The sequence below is a fragment of the Scophthalmus maximus genome, chromosome 12 (genome assembly GCF_022379125.1).
Source record: "Scophthalmus maximus strain ysfricsl-2021 chromosome 12, ASM2237912v1, whole genome shotgun sequence".
NCBI classification, from domain to species: domain Eukaryota; kingdom Metazoa; phylum Chordata; class Actinopteri; order Pleuronectiformes; family Scophthalmidae; genus Scophthalmus; species Scophthalmus maximus.
The window spans coordinates 19,514,396-19,535,773 of NC_061526.1; the positions used below are offsets into that span (position 1 = coordinate 19,514,396).

At 42.4% G+C, this 21,378-nt stretch overlaps 1 protein-coding gene across 3 annotated transcripts in view; it reads left to right on the forward strand.

The window, feature by feature from the left end:
- LOC118289276 (voltage-dependent calcium channel subunit alpha-2/delta-1) overlaps positions 1 to 21,378 on the forward strand; it is a 72,886-nt gene that overhangs the window by 10,842 nt on the left and 40,666 nt on the right. For all 3 annotated transcript variants that reach the window (XM_035616173.2, XM_035616182.2, XM_035616190.2), the window contains exons 2-6: positions 3,206 to 3,287; positions 4,565 to 4,681; positions 16,467 to 16,526; positions 18,810 to 18,845; positions 19,793 to 19,916. In XM_035616173.2, coding sequence (XP_035472066.1) covers positions 3,206 to 3,287; positions 4,565 to 4,681; positions 16,467 to 16,526; positions 18,810 to 18,845; positions 19,793 to 19,916 — 419 coding nt within the window. The remainder of the gene's footprint in view (positions 1 to 3,205; positions 3,288 to 4,564; positions 4,682 to 16,466; positions 16,527 to 18,809; positions 18,846 to 19,792; positions 19,917 to 21,378) is intronic.

Here is a 21,378-nt window from a genome sequence, read left to right on the forward strand (position 1 = left end):
AAGAAAACAGTCTGCTCCATAAACGGCTGATATTAATGACTCGGTGTGACAAGTGTGAGAGAAAAAGAGGCTTATAATGCCAACAGGTCTCACACTTGGCTGAGTTTTCACTTAGCTCCTCTCATTTCAGCTCTGCACGGCTCACCAGCCATTTTGGAGGCTTCCTTCCTCTCCTTGTCGAACAATCCCCCCTCCCCTCTCCCTCCTCAAATTTCCCCAAGGAGCAGGACAGAAAGAGTGAGGGGGGTGGTAATGACGCTATCTCATTTTTCCACGTCTTGCTCCAAGTTTCCTTTAATCAAACGCTAGATTCTTTGTTAAAAATGATTTCCAAAACCATGTCCCTCATCCGTGTCTATTCTTTAAGATGCATATAGTGTCTCTTGGCTAATGAGGAAGCCACACGCTCTGGTGTTGTGCGGGGAATGTATGCTTTTCACTGATGGAGATAGTAATTTGTTAGAAGTCGGCTAATCACAACACTGTTTGGTCTCTCAGGTTTTACCCCAAGAGATTTTATGAAACGAAGATCACAGAGATTTTCAAAATTCTAGCGCAAGTGAGTGAGTTTTATCTCACAAACTGGCCTCATCCGAGCTACTACAAACAAGTGAGGCAGCAAGTCACCGTCAACCACCGCTACTCATCAAGTTAGGCACTTTCCCTGGATCGTGCTTTATTGTTGCTGGTCGGACCTCATTAGTGTACTGCAAAGAAACTCTGCAAACACAGAATTACTGTCTATATCTGAGCTGTCTATCAAGAAATGAAATGCTGAACTTTGATCAGCAAGTTACAGTAAGATGTGTTCTGCTATACTAAGTGGAACAAGACTATGCAGTGGTTCACTCCAAAAATGTGGTAAATCGCTTTTAACAAGTTTTTGAAATTTGCTAGGATAAATTCAGCTTTGTTTTGTTAAATTTTTTCATTAATGGACAGATAATGAACCCCAGCGCGTGCGTGCGCGCACACACACACACACACACACACCAGTTTCCCATGAAACACCTGTTGGAAACCCCCCCCCCCCCCCTTTGCTTAAGGACAACTGGGCTCATTTGGAAAAGTCATATGCATAACAAACACAATAGACACCTGCTTGCTATGGTCAGTGGACCTTATCTTGACCCCAAAACTGCCTCCATGTACAGTACAGCAGTCAGCAAACATATGACAACTATGACACCTCTGAAACAGATTATACCCTCATATTGTACTCACTATGTGTGTGTTTGTGGATATGCATGCACATCTCTGTGACCTGGATGCTAAAAAAAAAAGTTATGTGCTGACAGTACCCACATCCTATATCGGCCCTCAGCGACTAGCAGCTGTCTCTCACGAGGCTAAATATACTATGTGGCCGCTATGCCACACATTTACAGCGTGAGCTATCCCTGCTCACGTTACACTGTATTTTTTAAATAAGATAACATGGACAGGGTTCGTGTGTCAGAGGCCCCCTCTGCACAGTGGAAGGTGAGGAGGTTAATTCTCACCGTGGGGGAGAAAGGGCAATTTTCTTTATGGATTATGTCATGTATTTTTCATTGTCTCTGTCATAAAGGAGCTGGTGGAGGGGTTTGTGGGCGCACATGCAACATGGTTCAGATGTGTGCCGTTCAGTAGCAGGAAGAGTTTCGGTTGCAAAAGGGATTTCATTACCTGGGGGACCTTGCTTTTGCTGGAACATTTCTGCATCACCTCTTAAACTACAAAAAATAAATATCCAGTGAAAAATCTAGATTTTAATGCTAGGTTGGCCTTTGTTATGAATATTTCCTTTCTTTCTGAGAGCTGATAAGGAGATTCCCTGGTTCATGTGTGTAACGTGAATATGACTCAACATGACTAACATTGCAGCTGGTTAGTTTTGCTTAGCACAGAAAGTTTGGAACCACTGGTTTAATCCACACAAAAAACCCGAATTTTTACAGTTACAACTTTTACTCGCTGGTGTTTGTATGGATTAAAAAGCTAAATATGAAGAAGTACGCTAGATATATGGTAGTATATAATCTGGTGTAAGACTGTGTGCCAAAAACATTGTATTGGATATACTATATACTGTATATTATAAGGAGGTTTGTTTAAAAACAGGTCTGTTTCTGCCAAATACATTAAGTCGACTTGGCTCAATAATTTTAGAAATAAACATAAATAACTCTGTACACTGCATCCGGGCTGTGAAGCCGTATCGTGTCACTCCTGCCATCCAAAGAGATTTATTGGTGTTTTGACAGTTAGGGGTACCGTTTCCAGGGTTTGCACATTCATGCACACGCACAAACAACCTGAACTGAACTAAATGTCAAGTATGCCATTTAAGGCATACTTAAAAAGGTAATGGCTAGGTCACAGGGCATAAATTTGATTCCCGACTGTTTAGACATGCTGGTAGTTACTGTTTAGATACAGTATGTTCATGGACATGGATATTTGCTAAAGTTGCTAAATAACAATGTCTTAATCCTACTCAACGAACATTTCACCCTCCGTTTTATTTCTCCTTATCTTTTCTCTTTCTGTCTGATCTTTCTCATCAGAATAGATTAACCAGCATCTCACCCCCGAGGATGTGACACTCTAGCTGAGAACTATGAATAGCGCACGCCTTAATGCACAGCTCATGTGGAGTAGAGCAATGTACTCACTCAGCTAAACATTATTATTTCATGCTTCCCCTCCCTATGCTTTTTAGCATATTGTTGTAGTCAGGAGTAAAGCACGGGTCATGTGATCACATGGGCGCAACTCAACAAATCTATTTAGAGTGTGCAGCGTATCCGTGATGTCACCCATTGGTTTGTGAATTGCCGTTTTGAAGCCTAAAGTTTAGCATTTTGACCAGCTCCAACTTGTTTGGATTTTTGTGCAACCAGACGTCGCAGCGGGGGCTGGGTTTGACTGAGAGCTCGTCCACTGCGCGACCACCTACTGTACAACTGCAACCAAACACAGATTGGATGGTACCGACTGTCAATCACGCTCTATCCACACTCCAATGTGTATGGTGCTTTATCGTCTATTTTACTCTAAATGATTCCATAACATCCTAATTAGAAACGGACTTCCTTTTGCAATCAGTGGAGTCGCCCTCTGCTGGTGATTCCAGAGATAACAGGCTTCAGACCCAGAGACTACGTCCATTTTTACAGTCAGTGGGTATGATTGGTTAATTGATTTATTTTTCTGTTCTCAGGGTAAAGGAATGGGTGGACCAGATGCAAAATGATTTGATCGCATTAACAGACACAGCCAGTGGCCTGCAGGACCTAATTAAGGTAAACTCGACTTTACACTCACACTGTTCGTATACAACGGGTAACTCTGGCCCCAGGCTTGAATATTAATGAGTAATGAGTACTGATTTTGGTCTAAATAAGTACTCAAATCAAAACAAAATGTAAACATACTTTTATTTCAGTTTGAATCACACGCTTTTTCTCTCTTCTCTCAGTCATATATTTTCCCCCCTTGCACGTCCTCAGCTGTCAAAACGCATCACAAAGCTATATATAGTCTTTTCTCATTAGACATAATGGTGAATCATTACATTCTGACACGCCAATGCATGCTTGGATAAGATCAGCGTCTGTGACGGCCATATAGTCCCCTGCACACACTCGCACATAAGCTCACATCAAGGAGAATGCGATCTCAAGATTCACATTGACTGACATAATGCATCTGGCTCTTTGTGACGTGACTCATCACCAGAAATAGGAATTAAACATAACAGGCAATATTTTGATTGAATCAGCTTCAACTGTTTTGGTAACAGAAGCCAATGCTTTTGGGTACTCCCCTGTTTTCAGTGTACTGTAGCATGTAAGTACAGGGATGAATTATCCAGACTGCTTGTACAGTTCATCCTGCAAATTACAATGGGAAAACTTATTCAAATATTCTCAATGCAAAACAAAATTTGGAATTTAGATGCACAGAGTTGTACCTTTTTATCAATGGCAATCATATTAGTTTTGAACTAGTTTAATCTACAGTTTAGCCTTACTGAGAATACTGTTAGTCCCAATAAACAGATTAGATATAAAAAATACATGGAAATAATCCATCATACTTTTTTACGACATACCCAAATCAAAAAATCTGTAGTTTTACCCTTTAATATTACTCTTGGACTAAAGCAGAATGCATCAGACTCCTGGAGGATGGGGACACATGCACGCATATTAGTTCTTTGGTTGAATGTCGGACAATAGAAAACCCTCTAGGCTGCTAAATAATTGGCTATTTGGCATTTGTTTTGTTTTTTCATATCTTTTGCTAGAACATGCATAACATAGCATTACATAACCAGACATTGCAATTTAAAGAGTGGACATGTACCTTCTTTACTTAATCCTTGTGATGTGGTCAATACGATCCATTGAAGAATAGAAAATATACTGATGCAGAGTAACTTTGACAGCTTCGACACTTGAGACACTTGTGAAGGTATGGTCATTGATTAAGACTTAACAACAAGGGAAATATGGATTTTGTTCACTTTAATTTCTGCTCCTCTCTGACCCAAGGTCTTTTCTTGTTATTGTCTCAGATATACAAAACGCACAAAGCTCACTTCAGCGTGGAGACGAACAATGCGAGGAATCTGGTGGCGACGGCTGCCGGGAACATAGAGAAGCTGCTGGTTAAACGCTCGCAAGCCCTAAAGGTCAGTGCGATCTCCTACGACATAATGACGTTGTTGTGGTAACTCTGCTACCTCCTATAAGATGTACAATCCTACATTACAATGATTGTATAATTGTAATTATGAATTTGTCATGACTTTGGGGATCCTTCAACTCTTAAACAAACTCTTCTGTCAGGTCAAAAATGTAATTTGTCCTGTACTATTAAGTTTATTACCTAAAACCTAAGTTTGTGTTTAGTGGTAATTTGACAATGTTAGCCAGCAAACACATTGTTCTAAGATGGTGGGACAAGCTGATAATTACCTGCTTGTTTGTCAGCATGTTTGCATCTTTATTGCAAGAATTTTCGTATGCTGTTGTCAAGCATAATAATAACAACTTTATTTGTGTGAAACCTTTCGTATGGTAAATGAATCTCACAATGCTCTCAATGTTGTTTGCATGTAGTTACAACAAGCTAAATTCATCCATACAACCGTTGACGTAGTTTTACCGTAGTTTAAGCTCAACAGTATCTGGCAAACGAAATGAGGATCTCCGGGCGCTCCCCTTCCCGATCAATCTGCCTCCGAGAGCCAGAAATATCAAATTAAGGCCTGACGACCTGTTGCCATAGTTACCCTCCCATTGATTACCCCATCAATCCAACCGAGCCGTTTTGTTTTTCGTACATCCAAATAACTGCCAGGGGATGAGGGACAATTAGGTTTGGTGTGTTGTCGTGTCGCACCTTGGGAGAGAAATACAACTACTCGGTAAATTGATGCCGGCGGAAAAGAGATGTTAAAGTAGAGGCTCTGTTCTTACATTTCATCAACACCATCTGCTGTGTGTTTCACCTGCGCGAGGTAAAGCAGAAGCTTAGCTCTTTGGCTTAAAAAATAAATAAAAAGTATACAGTCCTGGCCTCCCTCGCTGCGCTCACATTTGTAGCAAACACCATATGCTGATGTTCTTTGTTGTTTTCAAAACGTATATTTACCCGTCATTGTGTTAGCATTAAAGATGGAACTGCTCATGGCAATGGTGGTATTTACTGTTCTGGGTAATGACGTGGAATTGATCCAGCTTTATGGTGATCAATTTATGTAAGTTGCCATAAATAGTCGCGGGGTGCACTTAGCTGAATCGTGAACTGAAATGGAAGCAGGGAGGGGACGACTGCAGCATCTGTTATGTTCTTGACCTGACCAACACTCATCTCGTGCTATTTCTCAGCAGTAGTTTCAGTCTTTATGGCAATGCATCCCTCACCACTTCGAGCATCCTCCCTCCTCTGATTCCGACCATCTTCTCTTTGTCCTCTCTTCCATCGCTCCCTCTGCCTATCCCTTGTTCCATTTGGAATGGCCCGATGTGTAATGGGAGAGAAATGATGAGTGGAAAACAGAGCGAGAGTGGTGGGAAGTGCATCAAGCCACACCTCCCATGAGGCAGCACATTCGGGTCTTGATTGCCTATTGCACATCTCCTATCTATTGGGATCTTGGCCTCTTAGTGCTCAATTCAACAGGCAGCTCTCTGCTTTGTTCACACTGCCTTATGGGCTGTTCAGTGGAGTCAGTGCGTCACTGGAAAATTACCAACAACAGCCAACATAGAGGGAGAAACAACGGTTCACACTCGCACCCAAGGGCTTCCAATTAACCTGCACTGCATGTTTTTTGACTGTGGGAGGAAGCCGGAGTAACTGGCACAAGTAAAAACCTGTGCTTCACACACACAGAAAGGCCTCAGCCAACAGGTTTGAACCCAGACTCTTCGTGCTGTGAGGTGAAAGCGGTAGCCACCCTCACTCCACCCCGCCGCCCACTGATTAGTTGCTGCAAATCGTATTTTTGGCACACCCCCTGAACGCTCCTTAAAATGAATTAGTTATAATCTACTTTCTACATAATGTAGTAACCCTGTGGTTTCTATAGTAACCCATGGTCTCTGTCTCCTCGCTTTTGGTGTAATGAATTGTCCTTCATTTCCCAGAATGCATTTTGACAATATCTCCTATTTTGCATGGATGTAGTAAGTGTTTTTTTGTTTGTTTGAAATCTCATTAATATCAGGTTTTTCTTTCATTAATGGCAGCCAGTGACTGCTGTTTTTTTTTCTTGATAGATCTTCAGTTGTGATGTACCACACCACTACAAACAAGATATTTAAGGGTTGGATTTTACTTTGGTTTATACTAAGATAAACCCAATAAAATCTTCTGTCTTTCCACCTCCGCCTGCTGTACAGTTCAGAATGTGTTGTGCCTTGAAACAAGCAGGATGAATTACAGCTCTCTGACCCGTGGCATTTCTCTTTCTCTCTCTCGTCTCCTCTGGCTGTGCTTTGCAACCGTTGATTTGTTTGTGTGCGTTTCAGGGTGTGTTCCAGCAATTGTCAGTGAACGCAATCCCATTAGAATGATGGCGGCTGTCATTAACTTAATCAGGGGCCCGCTTGGATTCGCCATCTGTCAATCTGACATCTGCCTATCCCGTCACCTCCATTCAATCGCAGAGTTTGACGGCGGTGCGAGCTTGACATGCAATCTCTCACATGTTCGCAGCTGTGGCTACTCGCAGGGTGAGAGGTTTTCCATCACAGGAAACGATTTATGGCACAGACGGTAGAACTCTGTGTTCTGCTCTGCAGAAAACAAGAGTCAACTCCTGGAGACTGTTTTTATTTGTGTGTTAAAATTCTTCCAAAACAAATATGTACGCTACCAAATAATAACGGCTTCCTGTTAAACGAACATGCTACTGTCAACTCTGGTTTTCAGTGTCTGTCTCTTAGCTGTTCACATACATACTTTCTGTACCTGCTTTACTTTCGGAATAGATTTCACTATGAGCTGAAGGCGGCAGGTGTCAGTGTGACGGCATTGACGGCGGCAGATGTATCGCTCCCTCTCTCTTTTTTATCCCATTTGGATCATCACACTTACTCGTCTTTTTCAAGTGAAAGTTTCTAAAGCGTCGGTGATTTCATTTTCAAACCACTCAAGGGCGATCAAAGAGTTTGCATCTCTCATGATGCTCCACGGGTGGCACAGTGGTGCACTGGTTTACCGATGCCTCACAGCAAGAGGTTTCTGGGTCTTAACCTGCCGGGCAGCAGGGGCCTTTCTGTGTGGAGTTTCCATGTTCTCCCCCTGGCCAGGTGGGTTTCCTCCAGGCACTCTGACTTTCGTCCACAGTCCAAAGACATGCAGGTTGATTGGCGTCTCTACATTGCCCGTAGCTGAATGTAAACCTGAATGGTTGTTTGTTCCTGTCACCCCTGTGATAGGCTGGCAGCCTGCCTAGGGTGCACCCTGCCCTTTGACCCCAACCCTTAAGAGCTGATGGATGGATGTTGCTACACAATAGTCTGCATTCTTTATACTGTAGTTGGTTATTTTTTGGGAGATATTGATGTGTGTAGATGTGCATGTGCCAGACTGAGAATTATCTCCCATATCTCTTTGATACTTCAATAGATGAGTCAGTGTCTTTAGGCGGGTGCTGTCGCGGCTTAGTTTCACTGCTGATACAACTCTGGAGATTACACTCGTTGAATCTTTACAGACACACAGGCTTCACTTCACTTGCGGCTCCGTGTGCACATACACACAAGTATGCCTTTCTGAGCTTTTGCTCACATTCGTTAAATTCCCCTCGTCTTCATTCTTGTCACGTGATATTCTATTTCTACTGTTCTGCATGTTTTTTTTTACTTTTACTCTGTCCTCCAACCCTGTTCCTCCATCCGTATTGATTCTAACTCCGTCTTAACTTCCTTTCCCATAACTTCACCCTGATTCTCTGTCACTCTCCATTCCCATTTTCCCATTTCTGCCTTCCCCGTGTTCCTCCTTTCTCCCTTCATGTCCTTTCTAATTTCTTTGTGTGTGTGTGTGTGTGTGTGTGTGTGTGTGTGTGTGTGTGTGTGTGTGTGTGTGTGTGTGTGTGTGTGTGTGTGTGTGTGTGTGTGTGTGTGTGTGTGTGTGTGTGTGTGTGTGTGTGTGTGTGTGTGTGTGTGTGTGTGTGTGTGTGTGTGTGTGTGTGTGTGTGAGTGAGACTTTCTTTTGAAGGTAAGGATATTTTTTATTGTTTCATCTTGATCTACTCTATGTCCTGCGTTTCCTTTTCATATCGAAGTCATGTTTTCTTATCAGGATAATTTAGTCCATTAAAGATGCAATGTTACATCACATTTTCCTATTAAGATTACATAAACATACAAGCATTCAGACTGTAAATAATTTGTTGATGCTGTCATACCCTAGCTCTGCTGCCTGTACCCCAAAATGTCAGGTTGTTGACATTAAATCTCTAAATGATCGTAAAATAAATCACTACACAAGAAAAATTACTTGCCCTTTTCAGGTACATCCCCTATAGTATTGAGTTATTTATTTTTACAGAGATTTTTTAAATGTGATTTACTCAACTCAATTGATCAAAGAAACCGACAGAGGGATGCAGACTGTCGCCACACTGCTACACCCTGCATCGTTTCCCTCCTCGGTCTCTGTCTCATTGTGTCTGTGATTCAGAGCCTCCTACACTGTTCTACGCTCCAATTGTCTCCATCCTTGCCTTACACACATTTGGCAGTGTAACTGTGAGCTACAGTGTAAGTGTGACCTGTTGATTGATTGACTCACACATCAGAACAGATTGTACACACACTGACACCTTAAGTCCATTCTGTTAATCACATTGACCCGAGTTTCTTTTTTTAAACCTGCCACGACAGTGCAGCAGATCGCCTCTCCCTGGTATCCAGGCCACCTCTGACTCTGTTCTCATCAATTATTGAATCGTTCCTCTTAACCAATACTCTTTGATGGGGCCTGTGGTGAACTCCCCCGAGTGGAATAGGTCATTCCTCTTTCTACAGTCACACCGGCACAGACCTCAGATATATTCATTTATCATAGATGGGGCGGGCGGTGGTTACAAAGCAGAATTTCACAGCCATTATCACAGAAACACGCAGGACAGTGCTTCCCTGTTGGGAAGCAGTGGCACTTGTGCTTACATTGTCTTATATGTGGCAATGTAAGGCCTTGTTGCACAGAAAGATGAATCACCATATTGCCGGCATTTCCACTCAAACATAAAAATGTGAACTACTGAAATGAAGCCACGCTTTAGACTGTTTCTTTCTTTCAGCCATGGCTTCTTGTTGCAGGATTTCATCAGTGTATATGCAGACGTAGTCTTTGTTTTGTCTTTTTACAACTGTCAGAAGAACAGGAAACAAATTGATGAGCTCTGAGGCGTACGCCTACGATGCAGAGACCATTTGGAGCCAGTTCTCAACGGGGGCCGGTTCTTGTTTCCCACTCCTAGTTTAAGGGGAAGAGACGACACGGGTCCACACAACAGACAGCTGAGGGCTGAGCCATTTGAATATTGATCGCTGAGGGTTATTCCTGGCCTGGGATTGCATTAGCACTTTGGCAGCAAATCCAAAAGGCTGTGGCTGCCCACCAAAGTCTGAGCCACAATTGATCGCCATTTTTTGAAACAAAAACAACAGTTGCTTTCCAAACGTGACCTCTCGTGCTGGTTTAAATCACTCTCGACACCTCCATCGATAGGATGCAAGATTTTCCCAATTATGAGTGGGCTGTTGGCATTATCGTAGAGAGTCGGCTCGGAGTTGAGTCTTAATTGCCGAGCAGAAAGATGGCAATGGGAAGATAATGAACAAAATGTTTCGGGTCCCTTGTGTTGCCATCACATGGGAGCTTTCGCTCTCCACAGCGCATGGACCAAAGATGCTGCGTGTTACCATGACACCCTGGTCGCTAAGCAACGTGGGCATCACAAACAGATTCCTCACTCCCAAAATGAATAACTCCTCATTTTCTCTGTCTGTCTGACTCTTTTTTTAAATTAGTATTTTTTATTCAACTCTTGGCAAAATGAGAAAAAAAAAAACTTTCAAGTGCCCTCATCCGCTATAATCTACTTTATGTATGCATTTAACAGAAAATTGGCTCTGTAGTAACTTTCATTTCCATTAAACTGTCTAAAAAGGATGAGAGCAAGAGCGTGAACACTTGAATAGAGCTCTTCTAAGAGCTGTGTTATGTAGTGGTGCGTAATTACAGAGGAGTCACTGATCTCTAGTGTCTGAAAGTGCGTTATTAAACCGACACTAGATGACATGCTGTGAGTCATTAGACACTGCTGTTGAAGCCCTAATCACAGAGCAGACATACACACACACACACACACACTCCTCATGCACACGTTATTTTATTAAGTTGTACAATAAAATGAAAACAGTTTCCCTTGTGCAATTTCCCACGAGTACATATCCACTTTTGCTCGAAAATGGTATGCAATAATGACTTTTATTATACTTCTTGATTGTGATTCTGCAGAAAGCTCATGACGGAGCCGGTCACTTCACACGGTGGTGTCACTCGTGGAAGCGCTGCTGCAATTTATCATCTGAAAATTGCTGAATCAACAACATAAATTTTCTTCTCATGTCACATGCCAAGGTGTTATTATTGGCAGGTAATTTATGCTGATGGTATCCCAGGCTGCATTGGGCCTTTCAGAGTAGCTAGCTCGTTGCGTGAGTGAGCTAAGTGGGGATTATTAATATTGTTAGTAGTCTTGAGACGATAAAATATTGCCTCCTTCCTTCTGTCAAATTGCACAGCAAAGGGAGAAATCTAATTCAGTTTTGGAGCTCGTGATAAATCGTCAAAATGAATGGAAAATACAAAAATTGATGAAATCCTCAGTGTGAATCGTTATTTAATCTGTAGCCGAGGGACTGGGTATCCCCAGAAACGCAAAATATTGTATGACTGAACACGTAATCATGGATCCACTCATGCGCATATAACTTGTGTTTGATTTTTAAAAGATATGAAAGCACAAGCAGCAAATTCTGACATTTTAGAGTTTGGACCAAATGTTGAAACATGACTTGACATGGATGGTTAAACAAATAATAAAAATAGATGCTGATTGATTGACTGTAAGTGTAGTCATTTCAGCTTTACATTCAATCATGGAATAATTACGAATAGTAATAGCAAAAAATAAATACTGATGACTAATTTCACCTACAGCAAAGTGGCATCATGCAATGTTTGATCATAGCTGCCATAGCAGTTTACTTTTTAAAAAAAAAATCTTTCTTTATGATGCAGCCAGGCTCTTCTCTGTATAAATTATAGATCCAGGATCATTCTTCACATGCCTTGAGCCAAAGTGGCTGCCTTCTTGCTCTACATTTTCATGCCAGCGGAGAATCGAACATATTTAAAAATAAAAACGCCATCATTAGCGCCACAGTTTAGCGAGTGAGGGGGTCAGTGCACAGAAGGTGAAAAACAGATAGTTTGGCATATCTGCAAAACTTTTCCAAAGCATATTGCAATTTGTACTACCCAACTAAGAACGTTTACACAAACAAAATGGGGAGCAATTATTTTAGCCTGCTGGCACATGAAGAAAAAACCAGCAACTTTATAGTGTTTCACACCTATGGGAGTACAGGCACTGCAAGGTAGGGAATATTTCAGAAGCCTTTTGATGAGTGTGATGCAACGATGCTGCAGAGAATGTTAAATCGGTGAGATACAGTGTGTTTGTGTGTAATATTCATCAGCGATTACTCATTATTCACCTCCTCCTGGTGTGTGTGTGTGTGTGTGTGTGTGTGTGTGTGTGTGTGTGTGTGTGTGTGTGTGTGTGTGTGTGTGTGTGTGTGTGTGTGTGTGTGTGTGTGTGTGTGTGTGTGTGTGTGTGTGTGTGTGTGTGTGTGTGTGTGTGTGTGTGTGTGTGTGTGTGTGTGTGTCGGGGCTATTGTCAGCCCAGCTGTTGTACTTTCTGCGTCTCTGCTCGTCCTGCTTTGTGTTTGTCATCTCTGTTGTCCTTATCACTAACACAGTATATGCATACAGACATTTCATTTCATGTCTCTCACTTATTATCTCTCGCTCTCTCTCTCTCTCTCTGGTATTCAATTCCATGCCGGCATAGGGAGCAGCGGAAGAACAAATTAGTCTTGGTGTAAAACTGTACGTGGACTTTGGTGTTGTTGTTTTTCTCAACAGCTTGATACGTAAACATCTTGGTGTAATGAGCACTGAGACAATTTGGAGTGTGAAATGATCGCTGACAATAAATCTTTTCTTCAAATTATTGTTGGCAAACCATTGTTCAGGTTTATCACACACAGTGGTGGCTAAGGGAAGCACCACTCAGCTAAACACTCTTCTGGTCATTAATGAGTCATTATAAAAAAAAAATCCCAGTTAATACAAAGTGTGACATCAACTATAGCTGTTGTCCGACATGAACTTGGTCGGAAAATACTAAAAACAGAACATCCTGTGGCGTCTCCGTTGAACATGCAGGAGGCAGGACACAAAGATAATTCAGCTACGGTTTTTCTTTACAGTCATCAATTTGCTCGCCGTGAATTTTTCCGGAGATCTTCCTGCTGTATTCTCACATGGGCTCACTTGAATATTTCCGGGAAATTTTACTAAGGCACCACTCCTGGCAGGAAAAGCTTTGGAAAATGTCTGCAGCAACATTTGACGACCTTTGCGTTCTCACATACAGCGCCTCTGGAGAAGTTCAGGGAAATATAGATTTGTATCTGAAAGCAGCTCTTAAAACATCTCCGCCATCTCGACATCGCGGCCGAGGAACAGCTGTAATTGGGAGTTGTTTGCCGCCAGCTGGCACACAGGTAGCGTGCTGCTCGCCCGGTAGAGTCTCCGCTGCCGCGGAGAGCAAGACTAGTGCCAGCCTCTAACAAATCACGTCCCGCGCAGTTGGTTAAGTTGGTGACGGCTACTTCTTATATAAAAGACCGGGTTACAGTGAATGACTTGTCAACTTGCATGTGCTTGCTCTTGTTTTATGTCTTGTGCCTGTGCAAGTGAGTGTGTATGAAGGGTGTAAGAGCAAATGTGCCCCCCCCCCCTCCCCTCTCACCACCCTCCCTCTGGCTCCCTACAGGCTGAGCAGGATAGATCTGACTAAAGTGCTGCCAGTCACAACAACAGATGCTCATGTTTCCCCTGCTCTCCCGTGCCTCCCCACACATCAGTAAGATGGCAGGTGTGTGTGTGTGTGTGTGTGTGTGTGTGTGTGTGTGTGTGTGTGTGTGTGTGTGTGTGTGTGTGTGTGTGTGTGTGTGTGTGTGTGTGTGTGTGTGTGTGTGTGTGTGTGTGTGTGTGTGTGTGTGTGTGTGTGTGTGTGTGTGTGTGTGTGTGTGTGTGTGTGTGTGTGTGTGTGTGATGCTCTAATCAGACTGCCAGGAACATGTGTGTGTTTACACACAGTGCATCTCTGTGTCGCTTTACAAAATGCAAACCAGAGGATCAGTAATAAATCAGTAATTCAATGTCCTATAAGATCACAGAGATACAGGCACAGGGAAGCTTCTGTGCTCTGCATGTACAGCATATGCGTGGAAATAAGCGAGTGACTGTACTTTCTATTTGTAGCTTCATACTTGTCATAGACAATCCTCTAAATCTCATTTCGTACTCGTCTCCTCTACCCAAGTGGCTGCACATGTCGGCTGCATTTTAGAATAATGAAACAAAGGGGTTTTTGCTCGCACCAGCAATATATTACTGATAGGTCATTAGATAGATGGATTCACAGATGGTTAGATGTGTCCCTGTTGCTCACAGAAACTTAACCACTAGCGGATACTTTTATCTCAGGAAATCTCAAGCTACAACCAGATCATCCTCGTGGATGGTACTGCAGCAATATGCTCTCATTAGTCCTTCTATAGCAGCTTGCTGACATCATAACATTTTATGCCAGCTCATTAGCAGATCCATATTTTTTCCCCCACAAACTAATTTATTCTAATTAATTATACCGAGGACCTTTTCAATATGTGTTGTATCCCAGTAATTGTCTGAAATGTGTTTTACATGGCAGCCCCAGCTGTGACACCCTGACACCACTACCCCATGGGGATCCCCACTGGTTTTGAAATGCGTGACGATAATTATTGTGCATGTTTATGTTAGCACTTCACTGATGGCAGGCAGTTTTTCTCTGCTTAGTTATTTACAGTGAAGGGAACACAGCGGCAGCTTTACAGTCAGACAGTCCTCCGTCCGTGTCTAGACTCGAAGTGTTCACTGTGTGCTGATGCAAGAGAGTCTGAGGGAAGATTTAATTGAAGAAAGTGAGGTCGGTGTGGGCTGCAATATTTATTAATACTGAAGCCTGTCTGTTCCCTTTGCAATGTGTGAGCTGGATGACTGAAAGACACCTGGTGTTCACAGCGTGGAAACAGCCGACGCCTTCCAGTTAGCTCTGATATCAACTCGTCCCCTTTTGAAAATGGTGGCATTTCCTTGCAAATTGCTTTTCTATGGCCTTCGGAAATACACACAAACCTCTCGGCCTCCAGATGCATCCAGGACAAATCAATACCGATGGGTCTGTAGCCACGAGATCAGATGAGTAGTTTATTAAGATGGATTGAAACACGCACCCCATTGTTTCTTCGCACCATTAATGACCTGACTGGAAACTGAAAGTATCTTCCCATTAAGTTGTTGCAGCTTGGTAGCTACTGGAAACTAGAGTAAATCTGCAAAGGCATTCAACACCACCGTGACCCAACTGTTGAGATGGATAATATTAAAAAAATTATAATTTTGTGTTGATGCATGGAAAGGTCCAACGTTGTGCTGGGAGGGCTTGTGGCCAACTGAGAGGGCACAGACCAGAAATGTCCTTTACGGTAAATGTAGCTGAAATTCCGCCTCAAGTGAGGTATGCATTCTCACTGACACACACAAAGATGCTCAGTATTCACAGTGCGGTAAAATGTGTTTGGAGTCAATATTGTTTTCTCCTTAATTCCAAGAAAATTGTTCGTGTAATCTTAGGGTTTGTATGGTATCTAGAAAGTAAAGAATCGTTGAATTGTAATGTCATCTAATAGAAGTGTTCCCTCTTCTTCCATGACTGTTGTCTCTGCTTAATAAATCACATTTTCAGCAGTTTGGAATGAATGTTTCCAAAACTGAAGAAACAGAAATGGTTTTATTTTGCAACACAACTCTGCGAGTAATCAGACTTTGTTCTGCCCCTCTGATTTTGTGACTGTCTTGTTAATTTAAAAGCAGAATTAATTCAATAATTCGTTATTTCAGCCCTCTTCTCATTTCATAAATTGATTTACTCCTTCCCCCATCAGATCTCGTCTCTGCCTGTTTGACTCGAAACCCTTTTGTGCGGTGCACATGAGCAGGAAGAGCTGGATTTGATATTCAATATTTCCCAGGGGAAATTAATAGTACAGTGCATTTCTGGACCAGGTACAGATTAAAAGCTGGGCCCATTATAAACCCATTAACCTAGTCATGAAGACCAGATCTGGGGGAAAAAATTGGAATAGGAGTGTCTAATTTTAGCGCGGCATTGTGTCACAGCAAGTCCTAATTCAAACCAGCAGGTGCTGAGGGGAAATTAGGTATTTTCCCTCGATCACACAGTCCCTGCATCAGCAGGGTTATATGTAACTGTAACTGTGATATTTCATTATCCATATCTTCCCCTGCACTCATCTTCCAGATCAATGGGGTTAGAAACTTCCTGAGCTCTTTCCCATGGCTTTTCAATTTCCTAAATCGGCAAATGCGGAATTGTCTTCCTTGGACAAACTGAAAGCTGCCGATGCTTTTCTAACGATGCTGACAGTAATAAAGCCTGAGAGTCAAAAGGTTTAAACGGGAATATCAAACATGGTATTAACATACTGTATTTCTTTGTGCTTCCCCTTCCCTCTCTCTTCTCTCAGAGGCTGGCAACGGAAGCCGAAAAGTTTCAGATGGAGCACGAGTGGAGGGCCGACAGCGAGGTGAGCGACGCGATGTGTTCATTAACACCAGCTGCATTACACACGGATCAAGTGGTGTCGTGAACTCCACGAGAAGGAGCGAGGGGAGGGGCGTGTTATTCATGCTCCAATGTGATTGTAATAATTCGACGGCAAATCTCATTATAATGACAATCATGCCGTAATGACTTTATGCAAGATTGGATTTCATTATTTCAATTAATTGGCAGAAACAAGAAGACATGATTATGATGAACGTGCACATGCACACACCGCTCCCGCTCTAATATTGTTCATTAACCGTATTATTAAGAATACACTCAAAGAGAATGTACCGCAAATAATATTAACACGCTCTTATTTTACTCATTCAATTACTTTGCTTTAATTGCTGTGACCCATTCCACAAAGGCAGTCTCTCTGGGAATTGCAATGCAGCTCCCTGGGCTACAGCCTGCTCTGTGCTTTAGCTCCGAAACTTTCCATGATGAATGCAGATCGCAGATTTGCTCCCCCCCTGATTTGCAGCAAAGAAAGCCTCACGCTCTTTCAAGCCATTTAACAAATGACAAATGATATATATGCACGTTCTCTGGTGGAAGAAATTCAACTTCTCCATTTAGCCTATTAGCTTTGAGGAGAAAAAAAAAATCTCCTCAATGTTATTAGACAAACCCTTAATTATTCTTTTTCATTAAAAGTTTCCCATTATTCAACGTCTTGCATTCTGTTTTATGCTTCGAATCCATGGATGGAAAACTCTGGGGAAATATTAATTAATCTAATTTTATATTACTTAGGGTACCCATTTTTTTGGTCACATTTTTGAAGATTTCTGCATTTTGCAATTTGTAGTCCTCAATGATACTGAACAACTGATGAAACCACTGGCCAATTGTTGAACAGATTTTAATAGAGCTCCATGACATGTTTAGTTATTCTTATCCCGTCCGAATAAATAAAAAAGGATGAATATAAATCGTATTAGCTTTTGTATCATACCTTTACATTTGCTTAATCTAAGGTCCTGATTCTCCTGTTCTCAAACATGTAGACATACTGATTAGACTTGTATCATCGTAGATCATGAACGTTTGAAATACCAAGCAGAGCATCGCGCGCGTGCGTGCGTGTGCGTGTGTGTGTTTATGCGCATGCGTCTGTTCTCTGTCACCTTTGATAACTGGGACAGTTCTGCTGGGCAACTCTCCCTGCTGACTTTAAACACTTAAAAGCTGTGACTGCTGCAATGGAGCCACACACTTGCATGCGTCTATTCAGTGCATCGTGATGACTATTTATAAAAAAGCTCTATCCAGCTGCTGTACAGAGATACATCAGATTACACAGTTAATTTAGTTTTTAGTTTTTATACCGTATTGAAAGTTATTCTTTATAAGCAATAGCATAAATCATATCTCAATGTGTTCCGCCCTGCCTCTCCCTTCATCCCTCACACATTAAGTGTTGCTGCACACAGTGGCCGCCCCCTGAGGCGGTGTGACGGTGTGACCTCGCTGTGATCGTCACCTCTTAACGTGGTTGACAGAGAGCATGAAGGGACAGTGTTGTTATCCACTCCTTTGTGTTTATATGCTTCCTATGTGCCCAACACATCTCCCGATCACTAACTCCCTAACAGTCAAAACTGAGAGCAGATGCAAGCGTTTGGCACCGTTTACTGCAGCTTAATGTGTTATTGTGAACTCATTATGAACTGTTAAAGCTAAGGTAACAGTAGCAGTGGCGGCAGGAGATGCCGTCCGTGTGGGCTCGCAGCTCCAGAGGTGGGAGGCAGGTGGTGGGAGTGGGTGAGCAAGCTCTGCGGCTCCAGGGCATCCTTATGTAGCTCGTTAGCGCCCGGCTAGCCTGTGTACTGACAGGGAGGCCAGCAGTGTGAGAGCAAAACGTCACCACCCTCGGCGTCAAACACCAGACCGCTGCGCTGCCAAGAAACAAAAGATGTGAATTTAAAAACCTCAATTCTATTAGATGTGTTGAATAGTGTGGGGCTTTGTAGGCATTTACTCTTGTTTATTTCTTGTACAAAGGGAATGTGACTCAGTAAACTTCTCAGCTTGCTGCAGGGATGTAACTGTGTGCTCAAAGGTGTGTCCGTGCACCATGACATCACTCTCAGGTGTGGTTACAGGTGCGATGAGACACACTAGATGCCAATAGTGGTCTGAAGTAAAACACGCTTCAAACTTTTAAACAGAGTGACACACAATAAGTTTTAAATGTCTCTTTAAAGTTTCTCTAATTTCTTCCTTGTTGTTCATCTTTTCCCGTTTCTCGTTGCAGTTCGACAAAATCGTTTACTACAATGCCAAAGATGACGTGAGTATAACTTGATTCCACAATGATGATATTCTGTCGGTGTGATGACGGATGCAAACTCCCAAACTAAAACCTCACAAAAACCCAATATCCAGCCCTCAAGAGATCACCATTCAGTTTTATAGATTATATCGATAAACCTCCTCTAAAAGCTCAGCTTTTGTTTTGCCTTAGATCCGAGAGAGCAAGTCACTACATTTGAGTATATATATTTGTGTTGACTAAAAATTGTATTGTACAATTGTGTATTATAAATGTACCTAATAATCCATACCATGATTGGGTAAAGTTGCGTGTGTGTGTACAAGTAGCAGTCTTTTTCCTGCATTAGGACCGGTGCGTGTTTTTGGCCCCTCGCTCAGAAGCAACATGAGTATGCGTGAGACATTGAAAGCCTCCCCTGGCCTCAGACGTCATCTGTCTGCTCTGATAAACAGGGATCAGCATCTAATTCTCCTCCACTGTCCCAGTGGGAAAGAGCCACACACCCACAGCACACTGATGTCACTATGCATTTGACTGACAGGCCCTATCTCCCCCTTTTGCCTCTCGCTCTCCGTGGATGCCTGGGTTTATGTTTCACTGCCCAAATTTTAGATTCAGTTTCTCAGTGTCTAGCTGTCAACATAGTGACATTTCAATGAATGCTCACCACTGACACCTTGTCATTCACAGTAACAAGGAACTGCATATGCAGTTTGTTAAAAGGAGACATATTCTGCTTTTTCTGTTTTTAACTTGTGTGTTACATAGGTTTTCGCTGTGTAAAAGGCCTATAAAGTTAAAAACCCTAAAGTCCACGGTAAAACACAACGAATCCTGACCCTGACCCTATTGAAGTTAAAGTTTTAAAGTGTATGACCTTAAAATGAATGGCCTCATTCTTATCATGTTGTCGGTACCGTTTCGAAACTCCAGGTTCTGTTTTTTTCTGTTCGTTTGTGCAGCTAAATCAGACAGAGAAGAAGAACCGATATGTTCCGGATGATTTCGACGTAGACCCTGACTTCAAGCGACTTGTCTCTTACAACACCACCGCTGTCCACATCCCTACGGATATATATGAAGGCTGTAAGTTGTAACACATGCATGCGTTGGAGAATAGTGGATACTCTCTCTCTCTCTCTCTCTCTCTCTCTCATATTGTCTGTAAATATATATCACTCTTTTAGAAATATGAATACATAGCAACCACCTACTCCCACCCGGCTCCCTGTCTCATTTTATCCCTGTCATCGCTATGTTCAGCATCTACAGTACGTTCCCATGATGTGGAGCTCAGCCTCCCAGCGCTGTCTGCACTGTAGACAGTTCCACACCCAGGCTAGGCCGTTCCCGTCTATATATAGCACAGATACCAACAAGCCAATGGCCAATTCACTCAAGCCCCCTCTTTACCCTGGTCACCAGCTGCTCCTTTCCCTCCCGTTCGTTGCTGACCCCGCTGACCTCTCGGAACAGTTGCACAGAATGTCAGGCCTTTTTTTTTAAGTGCTTTATACTTCTGTGAAGTTGTTGTTTTGGTCGGTTTATCACACCGTCTGTTCCAGCTTCATCCAGTGTTTTGGCATTGTTGGTTTTTTTTCATCCTCTAAACATTCTGCTGTGATGGGTTTCAATTTTAGACATGCAAGTGGTGTAGCTCTAGGGGTGGCAGTGCCTCATTGTAGGTCATGTTGGTTAGCCTGACAGTCCACTGCTTTTGTCATCTCCATAGACTGTTTAAAAATGAACATTGTCACCAGGTCCGGAAAGTGAAGCTAAAGCACACTGGACAGTCACACTAGATTTGGCTTTCAGCAATTAAATCTGGTATATTAAGAAATCCTATAATCAAATGTGTCCGGCCTTAAACTCGTTTAGACAAATTTGAGTCATCAAGAGCCACATAATTGGACTTTTATCCAAATGCAAAACAGACATGTTTATTGGCATTTGCATGACTGAAGTGTCCCACTTTTTTATGACTCAGCTCAACACTGATACTGGTCTAAGTGAAAGGTGTAGTTAGGCCAATTGAGGTTTTTTTTCTGCAAGACCTGTGTATTTTTGCAACAGGCAAGTGAGTGTTTCAATAATGCATTAGTATGTGGTTAAAATTTGTGTCGTATTCTTCCATGCAGATGAGTCTTGTTCGTTTTGCCAGGGATTTGAAAACAGTCACATGTTAAACAAGAAAAAGATCATCAGAAGCGATAACTGGGCAGCTGACTATATACACACAGAACATATTCACTCACATACGCACAAACATAGAAATACCCTCTGGGTTATTAGCCTCTTATTCTAGGACACTGATGAGTATAGTCCAAGGCACAAGAGGATGCAGTCATGTCCTGATACACACTCGCAGGATGAGACATGCGGTACAGGTCATGTCCTTCTTGCAGACACACAGAGACAGAAAAAAAGAGGCTTAGCAACAGGACGCAGACTGGCTTGAAAAAATGGAGACATGTTGAGAAATTTGAAAAGCGCTAATATTAATTGGATTTGACACAGGAAAACTAGTCTTGTAAAATGCATTGATCGG